Source organism: Chiloscyllium plagiosum, chromosome 33 (assembly GCF_004010195.1).
Source record: "Chiloscyllium plagiosum isolate BGI_BamShark_2017 chromosome 33, ASM401019v2, whole genome shotgun sequence".
Lineage (NCBI taxonomy): Eukaryota > Metazoa > Chordata > Chondrichthyes > Orectolobiformes > Hemiscylliidae > Chiloscyllium > Chiloscyllium plagiosum.
In genome coordinates, this window is record NC_057742.1 from 21725690 (window position 1) to 21752027 (window position 26338).

Here is a 26338-nt window from a genome sequence, read left to right on the forward strand (position 1 = left end):
CGATATTCACAATTTGTCCAGCAATTTATTCACTTGACTATACAAATATATCAGATCAATGCATATTATGAAATATCAATAATGCCAGAGGGGTTTTCTTCCTTACAGCAGAGACACCCTAGAGCCAAACATACAATTGTTAAGATTTGATTCCTCCTCTCCAGGTTTTTCTGCCCTTTCCCGAAAATTCAGACTCCTTAATTCCATTAGTATCGACTGTTCTTGTAGCGCAGCCACATTTCTATGCTTCCAATTTGTATTTAAAGTTTATTAGGCAACTGCGAATCTAAGTAGTATCACAGCTAAGTATACTGATATTATCACCCTCATAAGACCAATGTTCAAAGTTAAAATTCTTTTGCTCTGTAGATTCTGCTACTTTTAAAATAATTACAGTAACTGAGCTGGCTAAGATTTCAGAGACTGGCACTAATGTATTTTCAATTGGTCATCTGATATACTGTATTTTTGATATGTTTTTTGAATGACTTAGTGGTTTGAAGTAGGCAGTGTAAATAACAAGGATATAGGAACTTGTTGCTAGAAAATTAGTAATAGTGACTAATGGGCTGTACGTGGAATATCCATATTCCACAAAATGAAAAGTAAAAAAAACAAACTATAAAGTAAATTATATGGCTTATGTACACCACACAATTGGTCAGAGACTTACATCAGATTAAAATCATAATTTGCTCTGACATATTCAAAGAAATAGGATCAGAAAACAAACAAAATACACTTTGCAAGAAATCATTTAAGGGTAAAGTTGCACCTAATCTACAAAATGTCAACAGTAATTACTTGAATTACCAGCAAGGAAGGCAGTTTAAAGCAATTTGCTAAAGTCACATTCAATAAAAGAATTCTATATTCTCCAGATTGGAAACAATGTTTCTTTTGTATAATAATCAGAAATCCTAATTTTATTGTACATGATTAAAAGTCTGAGGGTACTCTGTCACTTGCATTTCAATGTGTAATCAATATTCTGTAGATATGATGGATTATTTCTTCCTTGATCAAACATACTGGAAGTAATGAACCTTGTACAGCCTGGCAGAACAGCCACACCCCAGTTGTTTTTTTTGCTGACAGCTGCTGTTACTAATCTCATTAACATCGAAAGGAAAAACAGGACCTTAAGTGCCTTTTCATAAAAAAGATAACTGTCATATCAACAAAACTAAAAAATGCATCACGTGGATGATTCATTTGTAGAACTTGATTGATTGAATATTTCACTGACATAACAATAGAAACACATCCAGTATCTAACTCATGTTTAATTAGCCAGTTTATAATCAAATTCATGAAGCAGCTCTGGGTGATCTGGGGAGGGGAAAGGAGAAATAAAATAGGAGCAAATTACTGCAGATGCTGGGATTGGAACTAAAAACAAAAAAAAAAATCAAAATGGTTCAAGTAGCATCCATGGAGAGAAAGCAGGCTAATGTTTTAAGTCTAAATGACTCTTCATCAGAGCTGATGAAGAGAAATAAAATATTTTGGATAAAGAACCTACTCAAAAATAAAGCTCGTTCAAATGATCCAGCTTATTGCTTGCTCAAATATTTAGATACAATTTAAAATTGATAACTATTACTTTTTATTTTTACTTTAATACTTCAGGATTTATACAAGCCATTAATATTTGTACGTTTTCATTCCTGCGCATGAAAAGTTCAGCAACTTCAAAACATAGTCCACTCTTTATATATATTCTCTTCCTGTGAGTAGCATGTGAAGCTTCCATTAGTGAAAACCCAATTTAAATCAATTGGTACCATTACTTTGGTCATTATTCGATATCAAAAAAAAAGGAACTTTGGTGAATCTGCCATGAACAGTGTATGCAAACTTTCAGCAGTATTCACTACATAATCAAACTTCTTACAGTACATTCAGTCCATTGCACCAGTTCTATTACCTAGCGCCTTTTCCCAAATCCCTGCGTACAATTCGTATCCAAATAGTCCATCTAATGCCTCCACTGAACTGGCATTCGCCATATTTCCAGGTCCTACAACAAGCTGAAGGATATCCATACTTTAATTTAAATGACTAGAATAATCTGTCATGTAGGTGAAGATTATACATCATTTTTACAATTGTAATTATGATGATTCAAAACCTTGCACAACTCAAATATGAGTGGATCAGATAAAGTTATCAATTTGATTTTTAAACGATTGCCAAAAGTTTGAATTTTTAACCAAATTTGGAAAGTTAAAGTTTGATAAGAATAAAAATTAGGTCCTTAAAACAATCATATTGTACATGATATATTTCCAAAGACATATATAATGCTGAGGAGTACAAATATACAATGATGAGCTACAGAATTGTGAAGAATAAAGTCAGAGCTGGTAGTAATCTCACACAACCAAAGACAGTGGTTGTGCGTTAAGTAAATTCACATTAAAATTAGAAATGTGTTTAATCTTCCCAAAACGAATTATTTTAAAATCAAACAAGGTTGAAGTTTAATCAATCATTTTAGGATCTACAAGATTTGTGCTCTAATGTTTAAAAAAAACATTTGCATATTGCAACAGCTGAACAATTTAAAAGACTAACAATTCACTTTTTGTTAATAAACACATCTTTGGCACATTTTACATCAAGCACATGTACAGATTTACACGTAATGTATATACAGATAAAAGAAACATGTAGCATTCCACCAGTACACTTACTAGAAATGAAGAATTGGCGATAGACCATCTACAGTTGATATAGAGGTAGTATAAATTTAGGGAGCAGATTGTTGCAAAACTGAAGGACAGTTGAGATTTAAAGAAAAAATAAATTTGGACAGCATTTCAAATAGGATTATAAGGGATAATAGCAAGGCAAAGGGAAATAAACCAAGGAATGAAGGGTTCTAAGAATTTAGTGGTCAAAAAAAAGCTTACATGGGCAAACCTACACTATATAAAGGTTGTAACACTGAACTTCATCACAATTTAGAATATTAAAAAAAAGGTTCAAAATATTCTGTTAAGTGCTTATGATATATGATTTATCTGACTTTGGAAAAATTCCAGCATTGATTAACCAGAAAGATAAAGGTTGAAGGGGCCGAGTGAACGTTATATTTCAAGTAATTTAAATAAAACCAATTAACAAGGAATATTCCCTGTACTAGAAAAACGCACAACAAGATATAATCTCAGAATGGAGTTAACCTAGGAAACCCTTCTTCCCATGAAAAAGATTTAAAGCAGAGCTTGATTAAAATGTCACTGATACAAAATCAATACTGGAAATTAAAAGGACCTGAAAATGGCAAGAAACCGGAGGTATGAAGCCCTAAGAAAAATAATAAAGGTAGTGAGACAAACTGAATTTCAGAACTATTTCTAAATTTCAGAGTTTAATTCTATCTGAACTCAAAGTAGTCCAGGAATCAGTGGCGGATAGAGATTTTATAATCACCTATTCATAGAAGGTAAACACATACATCCCTAAAAAGATGCAAATTTAACTCACTTAATCATACTATCTGTAAGCTACTTTAAATGCATTTTAACTTATTGGTTTGTTAAATGTCATCACTTAATCGATAATGTGCACAGTACATGGTTGTATTTTAAGCTTCAAGTTTGAGACATTTCTTCTTTGTAATGTATGGCTCAGAATTTGAATTCTCAGTGAGAAAAAGCCCAGATTACTCTGGACCACTGATATTTCTACTTACACTCCTAATTTAGAATTTAAACCAGAATATTAATGTTACATAATGTTCTTTTAAAAAATAATCTGACACTTGAAGCTTAAATACTAAACAATGCCACTATTTTCTCTCCCCACAATAAATCAATCAAGATCTCTTGACTCTCGACAGTAATATTCTGCAAAAGTGAAATAAGACAAAGATTTCTTTCGAATCAACTCTATGTTAATCATTTGAGAAGATTCCTCATTTTAATTATTGCTTCAATATTATTAAATGCTCGAAAGAGCCATTCTGTAGTCTTAAAAATCCCATGTCATGACTGATTGGACAGAGAATCATTTTCATTCTTTTCTGTAGAAATGAACTTATGAGCTCATGCATCATTGCTGAATCTTGTGCGCAGCCATGTTCTTTGGATCACTGCTAGGTACACACCAATCGTCAGCCTCGTGGCTATGTTGGTAATGTCGCCAAGCAGATTTGTTATAAACTGGTAGCCTCTCTACTGAATCTTTCGATAGAGCCTGAAAGGGAATGTAAAAATACTAAATTAGTAAATATACAATTTGAGTAAACATGCAAATTACTTACCAAAAATCCACTTAAGCTAATTGAAAAATAAAACAACAGAAATTAAAATGCACTGCCTCAATAGATTTTTTTTCTGGCAGGGAATTGTAAACTTTCAAACTCAACATTTGTCTACTTTGCTCAAAGTAGTCAATGTTGACAGTACAAAGTGACTAAACAGTGCTTTTAGTGTTTCCTAAGTGCAAACTGATGGACTGAAAAAAATTGCTTCTCTCTTCAGAATAAGACATTATCGATAGTCTCAGTCAGCCCTGGACCAGGAACGACAGACAGAGATAGTAGAATGAATCACAGCACAACTCCCCAAATTTGAAATATTACACATCCCACCAGAACGTATTCAGAAAACAAAATGAAAATCTGTACCAATAAATTTAAGGGTTACCATGCACATAGTATTTGAGTCGTAATTTGGAATGTTAAAAATACCTTTTTAACCATATCTCAATCAGCTGTCACTATTTACAAAAGGGTTTGGAAGAAAATTTGTCACCATTGTTGTTTCTCTTATCTGATGTTTTAGTCATATATAAGTTACTCAAATCTAACTAATGTGCATATAGTTAAGCTATGAGAGTTGAAACTTAAATGTGTTACAATTCTCTTTTCTTGGACAGGTGTCACAGTGACTGCAATTTTCCAAAATTCTATTTTACAGAAAGGACATGGGACTTCTTGTCTGGATAAAACTAGAATCTCCTCTCTGAAAACAACATAATGGTGAAACTAATTTAAACTTATCACAGTGCATGCCAATCAATTTTAATAATCCTCGATAAAAGATAAAGTTCATTGTTAAAAATCTGACATTTCGTAATCACATCAAAACTATATTAAATACCGTCAGCAGGATGCTGCAAGAAAAAGTAGGTGTCAATTCACAATTATCCACATGTATACAGCAATGGCCATGCACTAGAAGCATTCAAGAAACTGACACCAATTATTGCTCAGATCTGATTTGCCGGGCTGCAAGGAGACAAAGCTAAATGTTTAGGATTCCTTAGCCAACAGGTAGTAAAACATTGTTGCAATAGGTAATTTTGTCAGTATTTGAACATAAATATCAGGGTTCAGAGACTGTCTGTTTTAAAAAATGCTCAGACTTAGTCCAGTTTAGTAGTGAAACCAACAAATGCTGAAGATCACAGCAGGTCAGACAGTGTCCATAGAAAAAGAGCTCTTCAGAGCTTTGAAGAAGAGTCATCTAGAGTCTCCATGGATGTTGTCTGACCCGCTGTCATAGTCAGCATTTGTTGTTTTCAGTATAGATTCCAACATCTGCAGTAATTTGCTCCAGTTTAGCAGTTCTGTCCTTGCTATTGCACTAACTGTATACAATTAAGGCTAATGGTTTCATCTTAGTTTAAACATTTATTTGAATTAGACAAAAAGAACACATAACCAAAACCAGAAACACAGCTTTTCATCTGTTTTGAATCATCAAAATTTTGGAAACAGTTCTAGACCCATTCATTAAAAGTTCAACTTTTTTGTACCAAAACCAAAAATTTACATAATCACAAGTAAATTTCTAATTGAAACTGCTTGTACGTTACTTTTTGCATTAAAGAAAGTAATAAGGTTTGATTGCAAAATAATAAAAACAATTAATAAAAAGATGGAACAAGATAGAGGTCAAATGATATCACTAAATTATAAATCTTTCAGCTGAACTCCAAACAATGCATGTGTTCAATGAGACAGAAGCTGACTTGAACTAGTGGCAAATACACAACAAATACCCCACTAGAGTACCATGATCGATGGCTCAATTTCTCGTGTAACAAGGTCTAGTGTGGGCTGTGGGATTTTCATAAGTACGCTATCAGTTCTAACACAAACCTTTAAAATTTACTATATGTAAAAAAAGCTTTGGATTTGGGGAAGAAAAAGGGAGCCAAGAACATTCCACAGACCAAACTGTGTGTGTGAATACTGACCCAGAAATATTGTGGCCAACCCACAGCCATCCATACAGCCAAACTAATGCCTGCCACTTTATAGATTTCAATAATACACTAAGTTATTGGAATTCTACTCCACCTCTTTCTCTCAATTTAGATTACCTCATAAATTCTCCATTTACATAGTACTGACTTGTAGCACAGTTTTCCATTATTTAGATCTTACACTATGCAATTCAAATTCAACCAAAGAATTTGGAGAGCTAAAAGGGGTCACAAAAAGTCTTTGGCAAACAGGATTAAGAGGGTAGCTAGGGAAAAGGGCAAGTCCACTCAAGAACACAGAAAGGAATTTATGCATAGAGCTGGAGGAAATGGGTGAGGTATTTTGCATTGGCATTCACAGAGAAGGAGGATATGGTGGATGGTGAGTCTTGGGAGGGGTATGATGATATTCCAGAACATATCAATATAAAAATTGAGGTTTTGGGAGTTTAGAAAAAACATTAAAAGTTAGCCAAGTCTCCAGGATATGATTGGATAAAGCCCTGAATGCTGAAGAAGGCAGGTGAGGAAACTTCTGGGTCCTCTTTAGTCACAGTAGAAGTCCCAGAGGAGTAGAGAATAGACAATCCTGTTTCTTTGTTTGAGGAGGGCAACAGGGATAATCTGGGAAATTACAGGCTGGTGAGCCATAAATGGTAGGGAAATTACTGGAGAAAATTCTTAGGGCTAGGATTTACTCACATTTGGCAGAAAATGGACTTATTAGCGATAGCATGACTTTGAGAGGGAAGGTCACATCTCAAAAACTTGATTGTATTTTTGAATAAGTGACAAAGATAATTGGATTAGGGCAGAGTGGTAGATGTTGAAGTGGATTTTAGCAAGACGTTTGACAAGGTCCCTCATAACAGGCTGATACAAAAGGTGAAGTTACATGGAATCTGTGGAGAGCTTGTAAGATGAAGACAGAACGGACTTATTCACACATGACAGAGTAGCAGTGGAAGGGTGTTTTTCAGATTGGAGATCTGAAGCCAGTGGTGTTCCACAGGTATTAATATTGGGACCCCTGTTGCTTGTAATATACATAAAATGATTTGTAGGAGAACGTAGATGGCCTGATTAATAGTTTCGCAGATAACACAAAGATTGGAGGAGCTATGGATAGTGAGGAATGCCAGAGAATACGGTAGAATATGGAATGGCTAGACACTTGAGCAGAGAAATGGCAGATGGAGTTTAAATGAAACAAATAAGACGTGATATATTTTGGAAGATATAATCCAGGAGGGAATTATACAGTATATAGCAGAACCCTTAGTTGCATCAACATATAGGGGGGGATCTAGGAAGACAGTTCCTTGACAGTGGCAAACAAGTGGATAAGGTGGTCAAGGCAGCATATGTTATCTTGCCTTCATCAATCGGGGCATAGAGTATTAAAAGTTGGCAAATCATATTGCAGCTGTATAGAACTTTAGTTAGGCTACATTTGGAATACTGTATTTTGTTGTGGTTGCCACACTACAAGAAGGATATGGAGGTTTTAGAGAGAGTGTAAAGATTGTTTACCAGGATGTTGGCTGGTTTGGAGGGTAATACCTAGGAGGAGCAATTGAACAAACTTTGTTTCTTTTCACTTGAACAACAAAGGATGAGGGAGTAATCAGATAGAAGTTTATGAGAAGCACAGAGGGGATGAATATTCAGACTCTTCTGCCCATGGTAGAAATGTCAATTAGTAGGGAACATAGGTTTAAGGAAAAAAGGACGCAAATTCGAAAGGAGATAAGAGACATGTTTTTTTTAAAAAACACAGGTGGTGGTAAGTGTCTGGAATACTCTGCCAGAGACACTGATGGATACGTACACAATAGCAACGATTAAGAGGCTCTTGACAGATAAATGACCAAGCAAGGAATAGAGGGATATGGACAATGTCGAGGAAAAAGGTTTTTAAGTTTAGAAAGGCATCACGTGGACGGAAGGGCTTGTTACTGTGCTGTACTGTTGTTTGTTCACCATGTTTTGCCTGACCTTGCTCTCCTTATTTTTCTGTACTGAGAGTATGAAAAAAAAACCTTAAAATCTTTAATCCCTCTTAATTCTCAGTTCACTTTTGTGTTTCATTACACCAAACCAAGTATAAAAATGTAGTTTTCCCATTGTTGACTACAGTTCTGTCAAAATCATGCAACAACTGAATTGCACATTTATTTCACAATAGATTTGGCTAGTTTAACTAATACAATGTTAAGCAAATACTTAAAGTTTCTATATTCAAAATTAGATTTACATTACAGAAGTACAATGTGTGGTTACTAAATTTTATACCTTTCACCTCTATTTCAAGTAACACTACTGTAATTAAAGTTAAAAGGTTGTGGGTTCAAACCACACTCGAGACTCAGTCACCTCATTCACACTACACCTCAGCAGAGTAACAAGGAATGTTTGCAGTGTTGGAACGGTTCTCTTTTGCGATGAGAATTTTAATCATGATCACATCTGCTTACTTAAGTGGTTACAAGAAATCCCATGGCACCATCTGAAGAAAACAAAGGGTATTCATGTGGCTAATATTTACCCCTCCATTTGAATTTTACTTTCACAATCTACTGTCAAACAGCATTAAACAATGTTTTTGTACACAGTGACCGCACTGTTTGCATTTCAATGTGAAGCTCAAAACAGAACAAATTGATACAATTTGCCCCCAAAAGAAAGCAGATGTTCACCTTTAAATAAATGACTGCATCAGTTCCATAACCCTCCATGGAATAGAGCTGAAGATCTCCCTGAAAATACTTGGCATAAAGTCTTGAAATAGGCAACCCATAGCCAAAACCAGCCTGAAAATGTAAAAGTGTAGAATGAGTAGACTACATTTGCAAAACAAAATTCATTAATACCAATTAAGAAAAGAACACAGTATACAGAATGTGTTCAGAAATAGAAATAATATATGAATAAAACATACCAGTGGTGTACCTCTAGAGCTTCCCAAGTGTGGTGTGGGAGCTGTGCTATACATGTAACTAAACAGCCGGTCTATCTTACTCAGAGGAACACCACCACCTTTGTCACTCATCTGTAAGAAACAGAGAAAGCAGATGATGATTAAAAAATGATCCTCATATTGAAGATTTTATATTCATGATCAACATGCTGTATCCATGGGATGACTAGAATAAGAATAAATGGAACTGCGACAACACACTCCAGTGGAAATGCATTTTTTTTCATAACATCTGGTACACTTTGTTAGAAGCTGAATTGTCAGTTTAGACATCCTGTTTGCTGTCTTACAGAGTGCAGGCATAAAGTAATTCCAAAATGCACAATATCAAGAATTTTCACCTTAATTGTGACATCTTCACTGCCCAGTGCAACTTTCACTTTGATAGATGGAAGGCAAGAACTGGATTCATAATTTTCTACAGTGGCTCTCATGGCATTCTTGAATAAAAATAAAAGATGTCACTGATTATTTTCACTTTTTTGGAAACAATGCAAAAAATGACATTCATTGACAGGCAGAAAGTACTAAAAATCCATTAATTAAACACAAAATAGTCACACTACTACCAAAACGAATATTTTTTAAAAACTGATTAATAATGTTACCAAACATAAAATGTGTGCATGAGAACAATTTTACTATATTTAGAAAGCTATACTTTCCAACAGGATTACTGGTTTATTAATATAAACAAAGGGATAGAGAAACTCAGCTGGTTTGACAGCATCTGTTAAGACAGAAACTGAGTTAATGTTTTCGAGCGTGACTTTGAAGAGTTCAAAGAACATTAATTGGACTGAACATTAATCCTGGACTTGAAATTATTAACTGTGTTCTCCCCACAGATGTTCCCAGATTTGCTGCGTTTCTCCAGCATCTTGTGTTTTTACTTCAGATCTCTAGCGTCCATAATACTTTGCTTTTATTAGTAGCGTATTTAAAAGTTAATAAATAAGGTACATAACATCCACTGTAACAAGAAATACAACACTACTGAACTTTAGAATTACAATGTAGATTTATACACAAGTTGTATTTCAAAGTCCATTAACCAATGGACAAACATTGATTAGTTGTCCTTTGTATCATAGCCATGGCATATTCCCATGTAACATTTTAGTGTTGACTCATTCTCCTCTGCAGCTATTGCTCTCATCTGAATCTTAAGTTGTACCTCTGATTTGCTTATACTCCACCCTGTTCTTGGTTACTTTTTCTTACGGACAACATAATGAACTCAATTTAAATCACATGAGGTTATCAGACTATTGTAGCACAAATATGTTTACATTTGCATTTTAATAATACATGTTATTAAGAAGGAAATTGCACTGCTTAATGGCCAGGAGACTAAAGGTTTACAAAAAGCATATAGTTGTCAGTTGTTTTCTCACCAGGCTTCAGCACTGAAAAGTTACTCAGTTCTTAACATCAAATGATCAGTTACTTATACAGAAATTGAGAAGGATTTCTTTTTAAAAAATGGATAAATAAGCAATAATAAACAGACAACCCTTAACTCAGTATCTTGGTTAAGGATGGATTTTGCATACATTATCTTTGATTAGTTCCTCTATATTTTGTACATATTTTAACTTTTAAGAGCTTATTTCTTGCCTAAAGGGGAAAACCATTTCTTCTGGAGTATGGTAATACTTTAATAGCATTATTGCACAACATCACACTGTAGTATATACAAAGTTTTACAGCTGGTTTCTTACTTTGAAAAGTTCAAACAGCATGTGATAGAGATGAGATGGTACATAGACAATATGGACAGGTCCTGAACCATTTACTGTTGGAACAAAAAAAAATATATTTCAGAAGGAATTATCTTTCAAGTAGTAGAAGCAGTGTACTTAAGACAGCACATGATACACTGCAAACAGTTCAAGATAAGTTGCTTTGGAAGGAGTACAGGGCAGACTTATTGAATTACAGCCAGACTTAATGGCTAAACTATAGACCAAGATTACACAAACTAGGATTGCAAGTCATGCAATTTTGAAGGTTAAGGGCTGATTTGATGAATATTTAAGATATCTAGGGCAAAGACATGATAGATAGACAATGATTATTTCTTTGGGTTGGGAAGTTTAGTACCAACAGTGCTAAATATTAGTGCCAGACCTTTCAATTTTGAAGTTAGGACAGGAAAGCACTATAACATGCAAAGTAATAATTATTGAACTAGCAGAAGATGGTAACGAACAAATTAGACAAAGGACATCCATCAAATGTGATCTATTTGGAGTCCCTGAAGGTCTCATACAAGGTACTGCCCAGGAGGCTGCTAACTAAAAGAGCCCATGGTGTTGGAGGCAAGGTATGGCATGGATGGAGGATTGGCTGACTAGCAGAAAGCAGAGAGTGAGGATAAAGGCACATTTCCATGACGGCAGTGGTAATTAGTGCAGTTCTGCAGGGGGTCAGTGTTGGGACCAAAACTATTCATGTCATACATTAACAATTTGGATGAAGGAACTGAGGGCATTGTTGGTTAGTCAGCAGATGACACAAAGATAGGTGAAGGGGCGGGTAGTATTGAGGAAGCAGGGAGGCTACAGAAGGACTTGGACAGGCCAGAAGAGTGGGCAAAGAAGTGGCAGATAGAATTCAAGGTTGGGAAAGTATGAGGTTAAGCACTTCGGTAGTAAGAGGTGTGGGCTACTTTCCAAATAGCAAGAGGCTTTGGAGATCTAAAGCACAAAGGGACATGGCGGTCCTTGTTCAGGATTCTCTTCAGGTTAACATTCAGTTGGCAGTTAGGAAGACAAATGCAATGCTTGCATTCATTTCAAGAGGGCTAGAATTCAAGGGCACAAATGGGACCACATTTGGATTATTACCTGCAATTTTGGGCCCCATATCGAAGGAAGATGTGCTGGCATTAGCGGAGGTGCAGAGACGGTTTACAAAATGATCCCAGAGATGAAGGGCTTGTCATATGAGGATTGGATGAAGAATCTTAGGTCTGTACTCAATGTAATTTAGAAGGATGAATGGGATCTCACTGAAACTTAGAATACTGAAAGGTCTAGATAGAAAGAACGTGGAGAAGATGTTTCCACTAGTAGGAACGACTAGGAATCAAGGGCACAGCCTCAGAGTGAAGGGATGACCCTTTAGAACTGAGAAGAAGAGGAATTTCTTCAGCCAGAAGGTGGTGCATCTGTGAAATTAATTGCCATTGAGACCTGTGAAGTCATTGTGTTCTTTTAAGACAGAGATAAATAGGTTCTTGATTAGTATGGGGATCAAGGGTTACAGGGAGAAGGCAGGAGAATGCGGTTGAAAAACAGATCAGCCACTATCAAATGGCAGAGCAGCCTCAATGGGTCAAATGTCCTAATTCTGCTCCTCTATCTTATGGTCATATATTATGGCCTGATGGAATAGTCTCATGCAAACAGTAACTCACGTTACATCAATTGTTAACTTTAAAACTGAAATTGATGAATTTGTAATGATCAATGCTAAGACAATGATGTAAGACAGACATAGGCATACGAGGTAGGGTCAGATAATTCATCAAATTGAATAGTGCAATCAGCTTGAGGAGCTAATGACATACTCCAGCAATCAGTAGGTATTGTTGGGGAGGGGGAGAAAGAGAAAAAAAATTATGCAAGTTAGTTAACTGTAAATGTGAATGATAAAGAAATTAATAAAAAACAAAACCTGCTATACCAAGTTGGAAGGATATGCAGGTCTTAGGCTAAGACAGACATTAATAACTGCTAAATAGCAATTTCATAAGGCTTATATATTTATTTTTGAAAGGAACAGTTATATTGGAAAAAGGAACAAACAGCACTAACCAGATGTTCCAGGTTGCTTTGATCATCAATAACAGTTATAAATTAATACATGCAACTTTACCATTGTATTGGTCCACTTCCAGTGCAGGAGAGTCCATATAATATTGGTCACAAAGGAGTTTAGCAGTTTCATATGCATCTGTGAACAGTAAGCTGATAGTGACTATCCATATAACAACAGCAATCATTTTCAAAGCAAAATTGCATATGTTAATATAAAACCATTTTATGCAAAGCTCCTACATTTCTAATTACTTGCTACATGTGCTTTATGATACAATGGAACTTCAACAATGAGGCTGTTAACAAATCGAATCCTGATATGGACCAATTTGGTGAACATGGAGACAAGAAGCAAATGTTTTCCAGTGTGAGAAAATGTTGAAACAAAGGCAGATGAATCAACAAAATCTACATGTACAATGCTCTTACTGGCTGCTGTATTGGCAACACAGGAAGAGATATGGAAATCATTAAGTGCTTTTTGACCAAGGGAAAAAAGGGAAAGTAAATTTTCATAACCATCTAACATCTTGGAAACAGTTTATTACTACTTTCCATGCATTAAAAGAGCAATTTGAAGTATTAGATTTTTAAAAAATGTATTTTGATATTCAAAAAAAACTGAATACTTGCTCACTAAAAATAAATGTAAAAAAATGTCACTGCCACTTTTGTGGCACAGTGGTTAGCACTGCTGCCTCACAGCACCAGAGACACGGGTTCAATTCCCGCCTCAGGCGACTGTGTAGAGTTTGCACATTCTCCCCATGTCTGCGTGGGTTTCCTCCCACAATCCAAAAATGTGCAGGTTAGGTGAATTGACCATGCTAAATTGTCCGTAGTGTTAGGTGAAGGGGTAAATGTAGGAGTATGGGTCTGGGTGGTATACGCTTTGGCGGGTCGGTGTGGACTTGTTGGGCCGAAGGGCCTGTTTCCACACTGTAAGTAATCTAATCTAAAATAGTAGACATTAAATACTGATAAATCACACATTTTGTTCAAGACATATTTGCTTACTAGTACAGAACTTAAACATTACAAAAAGGAAACAAGATTTACAACTCTCATTCATCAGGATTATGGTAGAGACTATTCCAACCAGGCTTGGAAAATAGGACACCAATTTGAATAGCATGAGAAAAGGGTGATTGTTTGAGCTATTATTGGCATGGAGATGCAGCCAGAGTAGTGAACTATCGATCTTAGTTCTCAGACTTACCTACTTAGTCTGAGAATTAAGATTGACAGTAGACTGTTCCTGCTGGATCTTTCGGTCAATGTTAGCCCAAACAATTAACACCCTCTTATGCTGTATAAATGTGCACTTCCTTTTTTAAGCATGTTTCCTGTATCCTAGTTCTGACTGGTACAAGATAAAAGCATTCAAATTTTTATTTCCTTTCAGGGATGTTTAAGACATTAGATGTTGATGTTTCCTAGATACTTACAAAGAAATATTTGTGAATTGATAGATATGTTGTACGAGAAGCTCAGTATCACCATCTGATTATCGCAGCAGCCAATCATTATATAATATAAATAGTTACATTGTTAGCTTTAAAGATGTCATAGGCTAATACTAGAAACAAAAATTATGGTGTTAAGGGGGTATGTAAACACAAATACAAATGAAAACATCATCACAAAGCTTCAATGCTGATTTTAAAACATTTGCATAGATGTTTCACAGATCTTAAAACATCTGCATATTAATTAAGGAACCAGTGTACATGAGCAGGGATATCTTGCTGCAATCATCCAGGTCCTTGGTGAGACCACACTGGAGTATTGTGTGCAGTTTTAGTCTCCTTATCTGAGGAAGGATGTCCTGGTTATGGAAGGAGGAATTTAATGTTTACTAGATTGATTCCTGGGATGGTAGGGCTGGTCGGAAGAGATCCTGGATCGGTTATGAGGTTTAGAAGCATGGTGGTTGGTGACGGTAGGGAAATCTCACAGAAACCTATAAAATTCTAACAGGACTAGACAGGATAAATGCAGAAAGGACGTTACTGGTGACTAAAGAATCCAGAACCAGTGGTTACAGTTAAGACATAGCATGTGTCATTTAGGACTGAGAGCGAGAGAAATGTCCTCACCTACAGAGTGGCGAGCCTGCTGCCACAGAAAGCCTTTGGGGCCAAAATCATGAAAACTTGAAGATTTAAAGACTTGAAGATATGGTTTTTAAGTCTGAAGAACTCAATGGGAACAGGGTGAAAATGGGAACAAATGATTTGGATGATCAGATCATATTGAATGGCAGAGCAGGTTCGAAGGACTGAATGGCCTATGCCCTCTGCTATTTTCTATGTTTCTCTTCTACTAAAATTTATGAATATGAAAATTCAAACAGACAAAACAGATTCTGATTGTGGATTTTAACTATTTGTGGTAACTTATAATTCCTAATCAATACATGAAAGTACTTTCCAGAGGGGAAAAAAAAACATACCTCTGATGACATTTACAACTTCACAGTCTGGATCAATACTGCCTATGTGCTTGGGATGAGCTGGGTTTGTTGTGCCATCAAAAATTAGTGCTTGGGAAAGAAGAAAGTATTAAATGTTAGCAGATTAGATTTTGATTGTGACAAAAGTGATCGAGAACTTTATGACAATAACCCTGTCATTCATAGCATTAAAATCACAAATATTCAATATGTGCCATTGTTCACTGTGCACTGCACTGGTTACCTTTAAGGAAAGATGTTAAACATATTAAAGGCAGTTCAGAGAAGGTCTATCCAGGCGAGTGCATGGAAAGAGTGAGTGGTCATATGAGTAAAGGTTGGACAGGTTAGACTTGTATATGCTAGAGTTTCAAAGAGTGAGACATAACTTTGATTGAAACTTACAAAATACTAAGAGGTCTTAATAGAATAAATGTAGAGAAAAAAAGATTTCCTCCTGAAGGAGAATCTACATCTAGCAGTCGCTGTTAAGTCAGGGGTCACCCATTTAAAACAGGGGAGGGGTGAAATTTTCTTTTAGCAGGTTGAATGCCTTTGGACCTCTATGCTTGAAAAGATGGCAGAAATAAGAGTCCTTGAATATTAAGGAAGAGGTAGCCATATTTCTGTGAAGCGAGGCGGCGAAAAGGTCATAGGTGAGAATGAAGATTTGAGGTTACAATTAGACATGCCAAGGTCTTACTGAATGGCAGAGCAAATTTGAAGAGGTGAATGGCCTATTCCTTGTTTGTATTACATATTACATTTTTCAATTTTTTACAAAAGTTGTTTCTGAAATGAAAATTCACTCATGAACAATAACATGGGTTTTCTCACAAATGTTTCACTTACTATGCTGATTGATGAGCATTCTGATGGAAATACGACTCATGTAAAAGCGATCCAGAAAGTACTGTACATTTTGACTAGTGATGCTATCTTCTAAGTATGATTCCTTGTACTCAATAACACCTTGTGCCATTGTTGGAACAACATCATTATGCCTATTCCGAATTGTAATTAAGGCATCTGTAAAACTAAGATCGTGCAAAAAAAAAACAAGCCTTTTAGATATAGCACATATGAAAGCTTTATACATTGTTAGATTAGACTGATTTTATATCCAATCTTTCTACAGAAAGATTTAATAAACTAATGCAAGTGGTTGGCCCTTGATATTAGGCTTCCAGAATCAAATGTGAAAGACTAATATTAAAACACCTTAAAAAAATCGTCTAAAGAATTTAGTGATATTTTCTTCCTCAAATTGCCCTTACAGTCAGATCCCAAATGATATCAATAGTGAAGTTGATAAGCATTGAAATGCACAAATATGCTGTAGTAAACAAAAAGCACAAAAGTTTTTTCTCTTGTAATCAATAGTGAAAGTGACAATTCACATTTCAATGCCTTGGGCTCCTGCAAGCTCACAGAAGATTATTGGTGACAAAAATGAATTGAAGACCTTTAAAAAGGTATTGGTTCATAAACAGCCTTAAATTACCTGGAATCATAGGTGGTGCATTGGTGATTAGCATTGCTGCCTTACAGCACAAAAGATCCAGGTTCGAATCCAGCCTCGGGCAATTGTCTGTTATGGAGTTTGCACATTCTCTCAGTCTGTGTGGGCTCCTTGACTTTCCTCCCATATTCCAAAGATGTGCAGGTAGATTGATAGTGTACAGGGATGTACAGTTCAGGTGGATGAGGCATGTCAAATGCAGGATTAGAGATAGGGTCAGGGGCTAGGGCAGGTTGGGAAGATCTTTGGTGGGCCATTGATTCGAAGATTACCTTAAATTGATCTTGCTGTCAATTTCACGTTAACTTAACATATTTCAAAATGCTACCTCAAAGACAAAAATTGTAATGACAACCTGCAGTTGTTAACAGGGTTTTTATTTTACAAATCAGTGAATACACTTTCGAAAGGTCGACCATACAAGACACCAATAAGCTGACTTTTTTGGCAAGTGTTAGATGAAGTCACCATTTAGCAACCATGCTTCTGTGTCAAAAGGTCCAGGTTCACTAATCACTCTGGAACATGACGGCTTTAAAGATGTGTTTATAATGCAGAAATCCTTCCCAATGTACTATACTGACTGCCATTGGCAAGAAAGAGATTGCTGGTAAAGAACTCAACAAAAAGAACAGTTGAATATTCTGTCAAAACTCAATAAGTAAATAACAATACTACAGTAAGTTGCAAATTATTTAATATTTTAAAAGCATACCTTGATAAAACTCGCAGATCATCAGGGTTCTTGTCATAAAACTCAAGAATATCCAAAAGACTTTGAACATACCTAAATGAAAAGAGAGTTAGCATGTATGAAGCTTCATTTATCACAATGTACAAAACTCATGGATCAATAAAAGCAGTTAAGCAATTTAAGAATTAAAAAGTACATTGGTCATATCTAAATCAATTAAAACATGTTTGTGAGAGTGCTCTGCTGAAAAGACGCATTTAGGGTAGCTTCATGGAGTTCAGAGGGCTCAGTGTTTAAAGAAGGTTTTAGACCAGAAGATCAAGAGGTTTGAGATTTTGAATGTTTAACTGAGGCAGTTTCACTGATTGCAACTACACTATTGTGCAAGTACATTTGGTTTTATTTGCTTCATTAAACAAATTTGCCAAGTTTTCTTAAAACTGTCAATTGCTAATCTTCAACATTACTGTAGCTACCCTTATTTGCAACATTTGTCTCAACAAAATCATCTGACAAAACTCTAGTCAGAGAACTGCCTTGACCAGAACAAATAATTAGTTCATTGAGTTCAAGCTCCATGTAAAACACAATGCTTTTCAAATAGTTAAAATCATCCAAAACAAATTCTTTAAAAGGAGTGACGTTATTCATTTGACTTCAAATTTTCAATTTTAATTTAAATGTTTTCCCTTATTTTTAGTAGGGAGTGGCAACCCTCCAAATACTAGCAACATCAGAATGCTATTGTACTGTTGACTTCACACCAAACCCAATCATAATTCAGGATCAATGTCCTTACATTTGCGCAATGTATAGTGATCAAGCACAAACAGTATCTAATCTTTATTCTTGTTAGATTAGGCATAGCGAGCAATAATAGCACTTCAACATTTTTCCAGCAAAAATCAACTAGCTCAGCGCAAACTGCTGACTTGAACTGGAAACTTCCAGACCTGTTAATTCAGTTGCACATTAGTTTTTCATCAGTTTACATGGTTAGAACATACACAATACTGCAAGAAGGCTCTGTATGGTTCAGATTCAATGGTACCCTATTTAATTATACTTGACTGATTGGTGCCTAATGCAATGTAAGCACTTGTATTCTAAAAAAGCTCCAAGATTTTACACCATTCAACATTAGTTTCCAACACTGATTTTTTTTTAAATGAATGCTGTTCCTAAAAGCTAAATAACTTGGAAAATCTTGATATATCTATCCTTAACAATAACTGTAATATTTAAGAAAATAGACTTGGGGGCAAGTCAATTAGTTTACTAGCATTTGTAAGCTCTCATATAAACTCACTTATTATATCTTGATAATTTGGCAACCAACTCAAGACAGCCATACTGGTGTATGAAGATGACACTAGTACATGCCCACATTGGAAATTAAAATTAATTGTGCATACAGAATTTAGAGAATGTCATGGAAATAAATACTAAATACAAAGCAAAAATGTTCACATTCAGAATTTCTTAGCCAGTCTGTACACAAAGCCAGATTTACAAAGTAGACCCAATACGGCCTCTTTCTGCTTAAGACATACTTTAAATTCAACTTTCAGATGGAAAACAGTACTTCACCCTTCCAGCCTCTTTTATAAAGTTCAACTGTCTGAGTGACACTACAGTCTAGAAAGTTCAGGCGTCAAAGCAGGAAATACGAAACTACTTACTACTCTCTCACTTCCTCACAAAGCATTAATAAAATTGAATTGAGGTTTAGTGACTGAAAATTAACACTGTTTTGAGTTCTAGGGATACAGAATTCACTTCAGGAGACTGTAGGACACAATGAATTTAACATTCAAAACTGTAATGCTTCTCAGGAATGTTTTTCTGTACCAAAACAGACTGTAATTGTGGAATTATGTCTATCAAACTATAATGAAACAATGGCAATCAAATTTGTCAGTAATTTAATGATAGTGAGTGGATTAATAGGCTCTCACATTTCACTATGCATAAGACATATTGCACTGGCTTTTACAATCAAGAAAGGCATAATCCAAATATGAGAAGGTATTTATATAAATAAGAGCTGAAAATGTGTTGCTGGAAAAGCGCAGCAGATCAGGCAGCATCCAAGGAACAGGAGAATCGACGTTTCGGGCATAAGCCTGAAGAAGGGCTTATGCCTGAAACGTCGATTCTCCTGTTCCTTGGATGCTGCCTGACCTGCTGTGCTTTTCCAGCAACACATTTTCAGCTCTGATCTCCAGCATCTGCAGCCCTCACTTTCCCATTTATATAAATAAGTCTCATAACTTAAGTGGGGGAAAGTTCACAGTATAGTTTACACAGTTCCAGTTGGATAACTGTCAGATAATTGAAACAGGATACATCAGCTTATATAGGTCAACTCATATCATGACCAAACATATTTAACCAGATGGCCAGTTTTAGTAACACCCTTCTAATATTGTCACAAGCATAAAGCTAGCATCACTGAGGTGGATGGAAAACATTTCAATATTGCACAATATTATTTGTCCTGCATTGAAAATTTACTGCTTTGAAGAAGCCACACATAAGAGACACATTATTCGAGGAGATTCTCTCACTTGTATGACCATCTTTTGTGTGGCTACTCACCAGCTTTGGACTAACTGAACGGAAGGTGTGCCAAGTAGCCGGTCTGGGAGGAGATTGATTTCCTTCATAATATTAGAGAGTCTCACAGGCAGCTCTTGCCTCAGAAACATAAAGGAGGTCTTCTCACAGGCATTTGTTGAGCCTAAGTGGATAAGAATGCAACACTGTACTTAAATGCCAAGTTTCAACAACTTCCACCCAATTTTATTCCCTTCCAAAAATAATAAGAATTATGCTACAACTCAGTTCCATTGTGCTTGCAACTCATAATAACATGCCTGATGCATGCAATTTAATGTTGTCCTCACTTGATGTCCAAACACACACTGGAGGCTATGATTTATTTGCTGTTACGTTTGCTTAATTCTGTTTTCTGTCCTCATACTTTTACTCCAACTCTTGTCCACGCATGGAGCTGGTTTGATGGCATGAAGCATCAGCACATGATTTAATTTGGGAATACGGCAAATTAAATTCCACTCTTGAATCCCAAGGGCATGTGATGCAGGAAATCTCAAGTATCAAATGCACACTGGTATGTACACAGTTTGAGTAGGAAAACTCAAGCTATCGGTATTTAGTGTCCTGGGTCAGAAACACGCAAGATTCTACATAATACTTCTTGCTTTGAGTTTGATGTCAATGATGTCATAGAAAAAGGACACATCTCCCAGAGAGGGAGAAACTGATTATAACTAAGACCATCTCCTGGGAATGTAGCTGATCTTCCTTAATAAATATTTATATATGTGTGTATGTGATGAAGTTAAGTATGCATACTTCATATTGGGGAAAAAAATCTGTGTATTGCTTATTGGGAAAATTGCAATTTTTGGAACAGTTGTAAGGGCAGATTCTGAAAGAAATGTCAAACTGGTAGCCGCTATAATCACAGAAACAAGTTTGCTCACAGTTAACGAAGAAGTTATACTTCCTCTTACCCAGTGTGCTTTTGCAAGCCTGATTAACCAAATTATAGCTAATTCTCCATGTTAATATCAATATTAAACGGAAAGATCTATGTACCCAGTAAAAGGTTTCTGCAAACTAAAGAGGCATGGGTCTGGAAGCTCCTTTCCCTCCCTTTACCATAGTTAGATGAATTAATATTCAATAATCAAATAAGATTTTTTGACAGCTTTGAGTGATTGAATAACAGATAGAGGGCAGTTGAGGCTCAACGACCATAAACTAAAAAGAAACAGTGTGTTTCAAAATCCCAATTAAAATCCAATGACCTTATGGCAGGAGATGGCTATGTGATCTCTTCTACATTTACAATGGTATTTACATAATACCACATACAACAACTTTCATTTACGTCATCTAAACATCCCAAAAACATTCCACAGTACCCAAATAATTAGTACAAAGCGCTGTGCTGCAGGAAACAGCAGAGGTTTGCAGGAGGAAAATTCAAACAAAACAACAGCTAAAGCATCATCAACTTGTGGAGGAATGAAAACCATGCTGTGGCGAATGGTCCCATCCTGGATAGATCAATGACTATCTCGCATAGGTGACAAGAGATAATTACTACTGCAACTTGGTAAATCAATTCCGTCAATGTCATCATCACCTGAATCAAATCTCTGTTCCTTGTGTATTCTTTGTTCTTGAACGAACTGTGTTTCTATTTTCAGCTGCTTTCTAGTTAAAACTACACAACTGTTGAGAATGCAATGTATTTAATGTACCATTGCGGTTCATAGAAAACGCTGGGAAAATGTTTCTTATTTTCTGAAAGTAAGGTTCAATGGACTTAGAATGATAGGTTAGATGTTTAAGATTGAGACGAGGACAAATTCCATTCAGTGGATTATGAATCTTGGAAATTCTATACCTTTGTATTAGTATATTCAAGAAGAAAAATAAAATTAACAGATTTTTCAATACTGAAGGAATCTATGGATATGGAGAAAGCACACAACAGATTCATGGAGAAAGTTTAGGCCCTGGAATAAAAGGGACAGTGGTAATGTGCATACAAAACTAGCTGAATGATAGGAAAGAGAGAGTTATGATGATACATTAAACATATTGAGTTGTTTACCTTGGAGACAGGAGGGCTAAGAGATATTCAAAATGATCAGTGGGTTGGATAGAGTGGATAGCATGAAGCTCGTAGAAGGTGTAAGAATGAGAGGGTATAGATTTAAAGCAATTTGTAAAAGAAGCATATGTGGTAAGGGAATAAAACTTTCTACACAATGAGTAGCTAGGATATGGAACCAGGGTGTAAGTTTGCTCGCTGAGCTGGTAGATTTATTCTCAGATGTTTCGTCACCATGCAATCTAATCATGCTGGATCCAAAACACCCCATTTCTATGGATTACCAAAAGGTACATAAACAAGTGGCTCCCCCTTAGACCCATTGTCTCACTTCCTGGTACACCGACATACAGACTGGCAAAGGAACTGCAACTCATACAAACAAACAACTCATAGAAGACCCAAGCCACTCCATCTGCTCCACCCAGAAATTCCTTAACAAAGACACCAATGTAGAGGATGACGAGGTCATAGTTTCCTTCAACGTGACGGCCCTATTCACATCAATAAATATCACCCCAGCCAAATAAACACTGGCTTCACTGCTAGACGAATCAAGGTTACAAATGCCTGACAGCACCAACTTCATCAGCAAGGATAGCATCCTCAAACTAGTAGACTTGTGCCTCACAACCTACTTCACCTTCACCAACAAAATCTCAAACAAATCAATGGGATGTCTATGGGATGCCAATATCAGAACTCTCAGCAGAAGTAGTTATGCAGAAGTTAGAACAAACAGCTCTTCCCATGATCCAGCCCAAGCTTTGGGTCCACTATGTGGATGACATCTTTATCATCACAAAATGCAAAAAATTCAAAGAAACCCACATATCCATAAACAACATCTTTACTGCTATAAAGCTCACCAAAGAAAGACGACAAGAACAATAACACACTCTCCTTCCTAAAAGGTCACAATAGAATGAAGAGCCAATGGAGAACTGCAGATCAGCGTCTACAGGAAAGTCTCACACACTGACCAGATACTTAACTACATGTGCAATCATCCCAACACCCACAAACGAGGATGCATCAGGACATTATTTAAATGGGCCACAACACACTGCAGCACCAAGGAGTTTGAGAAGCCAAGGAAAAACACCGACAACATATTAAGGAACAATGGGTACCCAATCGCAGTCCACAGATTCCTACACAATAGACCTCAACAACAAGACACAACATGCTCAGAAGCTCTTAGCTATCCTGCCACACATTCAACACATCACTGAGATGACAATCATACTACTCTGGCCCCTTGGCATCATGGTAGCTCACACACCTACCACCAAGCTGAAAGAGTTCCTGATGAATTTAAAGAACCCTGTACCAGAACAAACATCATATAAAAAAATACCCTGCAAGGACTGCAACAAACATTACATTGGACAGACAGGCAGGAAACTAGTCACTAGAATACATGAGCACCACCAAAAGACAAGGCCAACTATCACTAATATCCATACACACAGACAAAGAGGGAAACCAGGTTGACTGGGACAATAGATCCATCCTGGGACATGCTAAACAAAGACACATACAAGAATTCCCAGAGGCCTGGCATTCAAACGGGAACTCCATTAACATATCAATTTGGACCCCATTTACTAACCTCTCAGAAAAAGAATCAGGTATGATCATCACCCACCACAACAGACCAAGACACACAAATAACAAGCACGGTAGAATACCAGCATTCATTGGAGGCTCACTGATGAGGTTACCGAGCATGGTGATGAAATGTCTGAGAACAAATCTACCAGCTCAGCAAGCAAACTTACAACCTGATCCACAATCTGAGCTACAAACCTCTAAAATCACAAAATGTATTGCCTCAAAGTGCGGTAGAGGCAGGTTCAACTGAAACGTTTAAGAGGGCATTAGATGATTATTTGGAGAGAAATAAATTGCAAGGCTATGGGAGGCAAAGCAGGACACCGGTACGAGGTAATGATGCTAATTTGAAGAGCTGGTGCAGGTATGTTGGGCTGCTTGGTCTCCTTTTGTATAGTAACACTTCTGGGATTCTGTGAAGTGCAACAGAATGTAAAAATGTGGCTTGACCAAACATTTATGTTAGAAGGTAGCAAGGGAAAATGAAGGTAAATCCATATTTTAAAAGGAAACATTTACAGGGCTATAACAGGGGTACAAATGAGAGGGAACAGCAGAACAAACAATGCTGAATTCTTCACATCTATCATCCTATGAATTTAACCTATCTCCATTCATTGTATTGAGTTAGAAGCCACCTTAGGCAATTATGTCTTAAAAGATGTTAATCAAATTTAATTAACTTCCACTAGAACATCTTTTTAAAAAAGAAACTGCTCAAACATGATGTGACACATCTCTGGGATTGGAGAGACCCATCCCAGTTTTTTTTAAGATTAGATTACATTACATTACAGTGTGGAAACAGGCCCTTGGGCCCAAGTCCACACCGACCCGCCGAAGTGCAACCCACCCATAGCCCTACATTTACCCCTTACCTAACACTACGGGCAATTTAGCATGGCCAATTCACCTGACCTGCACATCTTTGGACTGTGGGAAGAAACCGGAGCACCCGGAGGAAACCCACGCAGACACGGGGAGAACGTGCAAACTCCACACAGTCAGTCGCCTGAGGCGGGAATTGAACCCGGGTCTCCGGGTTCTTCTGGCTCAACCACAGGGCACGTTACCATTACACCAAAACATCCTGATTGGAAAATAAATACCAGCATTAAGCATGCAAAGTCAGCTAATCAGGACCAGTCTGTCCTGAATGTTTGAATTTCTTGACTTTTAGCAATCTTAGAGATGCGCCAACCTTTGGCGCAAGTTTTTCAGGAAACTCCCAGGTTAACTGAAAATTAATGACCTTACACGTTCTCCATTGCATTCACTTTTGTTTACACTGCAGTTTAGTTCGTGTAAGCAGATGCAATGATTGCATTATTTTTGCAAAATGGGTAGCTATCCAAAACAGGCTTTTTAATTTCCAAGTCAATGATTGTGTGCTCCTAATGGCTTCAAGCAATAAACCCCTAAAAGCCAAGTAGCAGAGTTTTGTTTGATAACTATTTTGATGACCAATGGATGGGAAAAGGTCCAAAATTTTAAATCTGCAGCAGTGCGCAAAACATGTAAACATTTATCATGGGAGCGAAATTTCGAAACATTAAACTTGATATGACTTTGGCAATTACTTTCCAGACACACAAAAACAACTGCCTGCACGTTTCCATAAACGAGCCCTCTGCTCAATAGCGTGCTAAAAATCAACTCCATTAAACATTAAATGCTTCAGATAAAAGCAGAATGGGGGATAGGGGCAGCACTTCACTAATACCCTTCCACACACAAAAAAACAAATTGATCAAACTCATCGTGCGTCTCTGACAGGGCGAGCTGAGTTGGCAGAGATTTGTTACCAGACAATATTACTTCCCCCCCCCCCCCAAAAAAAAAGCTCGAACCTGAATTGGGGAAGACTAGCTGCCCTTACAGTACTCTCCAACCCCCCGCCGCCCTCACCTCCATTAGCTGGGGAGGGGAGGGTGGTATGGACAAGGCAACCCAAGCTCCTCACAAACAAGCCTGGTTACCTCCAATAACCCCAAATTAAAAATACACTCACCAAAATCCAAAAACTGCTTAATGGAGAGCGGGGACGGCGAGAATTTGGAAAAATGGTCGATATGTTTTGGTACGTTGGCCAGGGCCGAGTTCTTCATAAGGAAGCGAACGAATTTCATATTTGCTGTTGCTGCAGCTGCAGCTGTTATTGCAGCAGTATCCTCCTCTAAGGACTCACTCCGCCCTCACTGTCCCTTCTACTGTGGGCTTGCTCTCTCCCTCTCTACCCCCGCGGTGTCGGTGTCACTGTCCCCCCTCCACCCGGAGTCCCCCTCGGACACTGTCCCCCTACACCCGGGGCCTCGCGCTCGCTCTCTCTCTCACACACACTGCCCGCTATACCCACAGCTCTCG

At 36.9% G+C, this 26338-nt stretch overlaps 1 protein-coding gene across 1 annotated transcript; it reads right to left on the reverse strand.

Moving 5' to 3' along the window:
* Positions 1–2458: 2458 nt before the first annotated feature.
* LOC122539934 (pyruvate dehydrogenase (acetyl-transferring) kinase isozyme 2, mitochondrial-like) lies at positions 2459–26219 on the reverse strand. Its single transcript, XM_043675135.1, has 11 exons — positions 25986–26219; positions 20305–20446; positions 17725–17796; positions 16340–16524; positions 15488–15577; positions 13091–13168; positions 10930–11003; positions 9547–9645; positions 9167–9277; positions 8925–9038; positions 2459–4206 (listed from the first exon to the last, which is right to left on the reverse strand). Exons 1-11 carry the CDS (start codon positions 26101–26103, stop codon positions 4063–4065), a joined length of 1227 nt encoding a protein of 408 aa, XP_043531070.1. The 5' UTR covers positions 26104–26219; the 3' UTR covers positions 2459–4062.
* Positions 26220–26338: the final 119 nt, after the last annotated feature.

What these genes read in the sequence shown, in the direction of transcription:
- LOC122539934 (XM_043675135.1), bottom strand. Translation starts at nt 26,103, where the DNA reads ATGAAATTCGTTCGCTTCCTTATGAAGAACTCGGCCCTGGCCAACGTA. An exon ending in GATCTGCGAGTTTTATCAAG is followed by an intron (nt 16,525 to 17,724) that starts GTATGCTTTTAA and finishes GCACGATCTTAG; the next exon opens with TTTTACAGATGCCTTAATTA. An exon ending in GCTCTAGAGGTACACCACTG is followed by an intron (nt 9,039 to 9,166) that starts GTATGTTTTATT and finishes TTACATTTTCAG; the next exon opens with GCTGGTTTTGGCTATGGGTT.